A 3043-nucleotide genomic window follows, 5' to 3' on the forward strand; every position below is an offset into this window, starting at 1 on the left:
TATTGTGTTTGGTTAAAGTTAACAAAAGATTACTAATAAATTATTTTACTTAAATGCCCTTGAATATAATTATTTTTAAATATTTTTTATATTATTTATCATATTAATTAAAAATAAATTTATTTTTGTCTCAAAAAGTAATAAATAATAATATAATTATAATAAAATCAAGATTACCTTGGTGATCTTTAAATATCTAAAGTGAATGTGGTAATCAGATTACCACCTATATTATCTGTCACGTCAGCATTGGTAATAAAATATTACTGTAATATTTTATTACTGACAAACCAAATAAAAGAATAAAAGATAGATTACCAAAGTAATATTAAAAAACTCAATCCAAACGCCCTCTTAAGCTCATGTCTCTATAAGCCTTTAGTAGGTCAATTCACGTGCTTTTACAAGCCAACCGATCATATTATATTTTTAATTTTTAAATTAGTAATTTGAAATTCATACCCATTTTTTAAAGAGATGCCCCATCAGTAAAACAGGTAATCCACCGATTTTGCCCCGTCTACCCATGTATACATCTTAATTTCATTCACTTATGCAATTTCTTTTCTTTTTGCACATTTCCTGTCTATTGGTTTTTGCATACTCGATCTTTTTTGTTGTCCTTGTTGGAGAGTTTTCAGAAGAGCTTGTTGAATCCTGAGGGATTGTTATTGTTCATAGGATAGAATCCTTAAGGTCAATGACTCCTAATCACACCTCGAGCTACTGTTTCCCGTAGCCCTGCCCTAGTTTCTCTCCCTGCAGCTCTTGTCGAGTTCCAGCACCTCCAGGTCGAGCCACCATGCTTCCTGCTCCTGTTCGAGTTATAAAAAACAAGAATCAAGATCATATCATGTATGAGAAAGTATCATGACCCAACCAAGTTCTTACGTTTTTGTTAATCTACTCTGGTGTGGGATATGAAACTTTGATCTGATTTTCAAACAGATTACAACTCACTAATGTTCTGATGCAAAATTCTGGTACTCCAACTTCCCTTAGTACTGGCTTCGCTAGAACCAATATCAATTCACAAAGAAAAGGTCACTCTTCTTCAATTTGAGATGGAAGCTTTCATGCTACTGACAGCTGATGAAACAGTAAAAAAGGCCCAAAATGTCAACGACTTAAGATCCAGTAAGGCCCACAAACTACAAATACGGTCCTTTTAATGTTACACTGAACATAGCTAATAAATAAAATTTTAAATTTAGTGTTTGATTTTATAAATACTATTTTAAATAAATAAAGAGGTAAAATTTTAAATTTAGTAATTAATCTTATAATTAAGATATTAAATAAATAAAGAATTTAATTTTAATATATTTACCGGGCACGAACCCATCACAAAAGGTACTCAATTTCTCAATATAATAAGACTGATGATACTTTCGAGAAGAGGACTGGAACTTCATATCATGGATATATAAAATTTCTCCCATGGCTGATCAACAACGACGTACATTCTCTCACTCGCTAAGATCATAACAGACTTATTTTATTTTACAACATGATGTTAAAACTGAAGCCGTAGAGCAAGAAAAAACCAAAAAAAAAAACAAAATTTTTTATCTGATCACAAAACTTCTACTGCGGTGCTGCAACGCAAGGCAGGCAAACTGTCTACCAAATCAAAGGTTAACATTGAAGCTTTTGGCTTTGGTAGCCGGTCTGAGTATCCCACAGGCAGAGTTGCTGGTACTGTTCTTTCGTATGTTCCCAGCCACTTTGCCTGCATGTACTTTTGCTTTCTCCATGGAGCCATATGCATCTTCTTCTCCTTCATACACTTCTTCGCCGCAGCACATAGAATTTTTATCAAGGCTTTTAATCTCTCCGTTTTCCCAACAAATACTTCCGGTAGCCGACTGATCAGCCGTTTGTACTCTTCACTTGCTCTTGCCATCTCGAATTCGCCACGGAAGTTTAACTCAATCACCACCCTCATTTCTCCTTTCTTTGAACTCAATTTCTCCACCACTTCTAAATAACTATGTTGCCCTGGAATTTGAATCATACTTAGTAACCCTGATCTTGTTTAACGAATAAACAATCTAATTAAAATTGATTTATGTATATATATGTCTACCTGGGGGGATCTCTTGTGAGCTCTTCCATTTGGACTGACAAATGGCACAATTGTACCCAACATTTTGAAGCCTAAGGGAAAGTTCTCTCTGTAAACAGTTCCGGCAACCTCCGGCTACGGGTTTCCGGCACACACATACAAGGCTTACCGAATTAATCTCCCTCAACGCCTCTTTTGTAGCCTGGCGAACTTTTGATTCAATAGAACTAGTCTTACATACTGTCGCCTGTAAAACAATTAACAAACCGTGAGTTCACCCACACGAAATTGATCATTTCCCAAAAATGTCAAAATTAGCTTTGATTAAAAATCTACCTGGAGAAGCTGGTCTTGTGTCTCCCAGAACGCCTTATTTTCTTCAACAGTTTCTTTAGACTCCTCCTCGTTTTCACAAAAATTTTCAAGGGAATCGTTGCTTTCTTCAGAAGCCCCAAAAACAATATCGGCGAAACTCGCCGTTCCCTCTAAAAATCTTGCAACTTCGTCCGACATTTGCCGACTCACCGGGCTTTTGGCCATAAACTTTGTCCCTTTTTCTCTTTGAGAAAGAAAAATACACGTGCTTTCTTTCTTGCTTCCTACTTGGTCTGGCAGGAAGATTTATAGTAAGAATTGGGTCCTAGTTGCCCCCACATGTCCTAGTTGGACGAACGAGCCGCCGCGAACATGAGGCTCTGTTTTTCCTTACGTGGAATGAGATTGTTGGCTAAGGGTTTAGTATTTTTTTCCGTCGTTCCAGCTGATTCCATGATTAAGCTGTAGAAAAAAGTTTGGATATACTTGAAATATTCTATTGTTTCATGTATTTTTTTATAGATAAGAATGATTATTAGTATAGAAAGTAGTGAGAGTGATCCTAGTCATGATGGAAATTGTGGGGTCGACTAAAAATGAAAATGGACGGCTAAGATTTCGTTAGGTGGCTTTATGATAGGTCCAGAGGACAGAGGATCT

The 3043-nt window shown here is 35.9% G+C and overlaps 1 protein-coding gene across 1 annotated transcript; it reads right to left on the reverse strand.

The window, feature by feature from the left end:
• Positions 1–1389: 1389 nt before the first annotated feature.
• Positions 1390–2674, reverse strand: LOC123195869. The gene is made up of 3 exons (XM_044609733.1): positions 2405–2674; positions 2090–2315; positions 1390–2001 (listed from the first exon to the last, which is right to left on the reverse strand). Exons 1-3 carry the CDS (start codon positions 2606–2608, stop codon positions 1577–1579), a joined length of 855 nt encoding a protein of 284 aa, XP_044465668.1. The 5' UTR covers positions 2609–2674; the 3' UTR covers positions 1390–1576.
• Positions 2675–3043: the final 369 nt, after the last annotated feature.

This window comes from Mangifera indica, chromosome 14 (assembly GCF_011075055.1).
Source record: "Mangifera indica cultivar Alphonso chromosome 14, CATAS_Mindica_2.1, whole genome shotgun sequence".
In the NCBI taxonomy this organism is placed as follows: domain Eukaryota; kingdom Viridiplantae; phylum Streptophyta; class Magnoliopsida; order Sapindales; family Anacardiaceae; genus Mangifera; species Mangifera indica.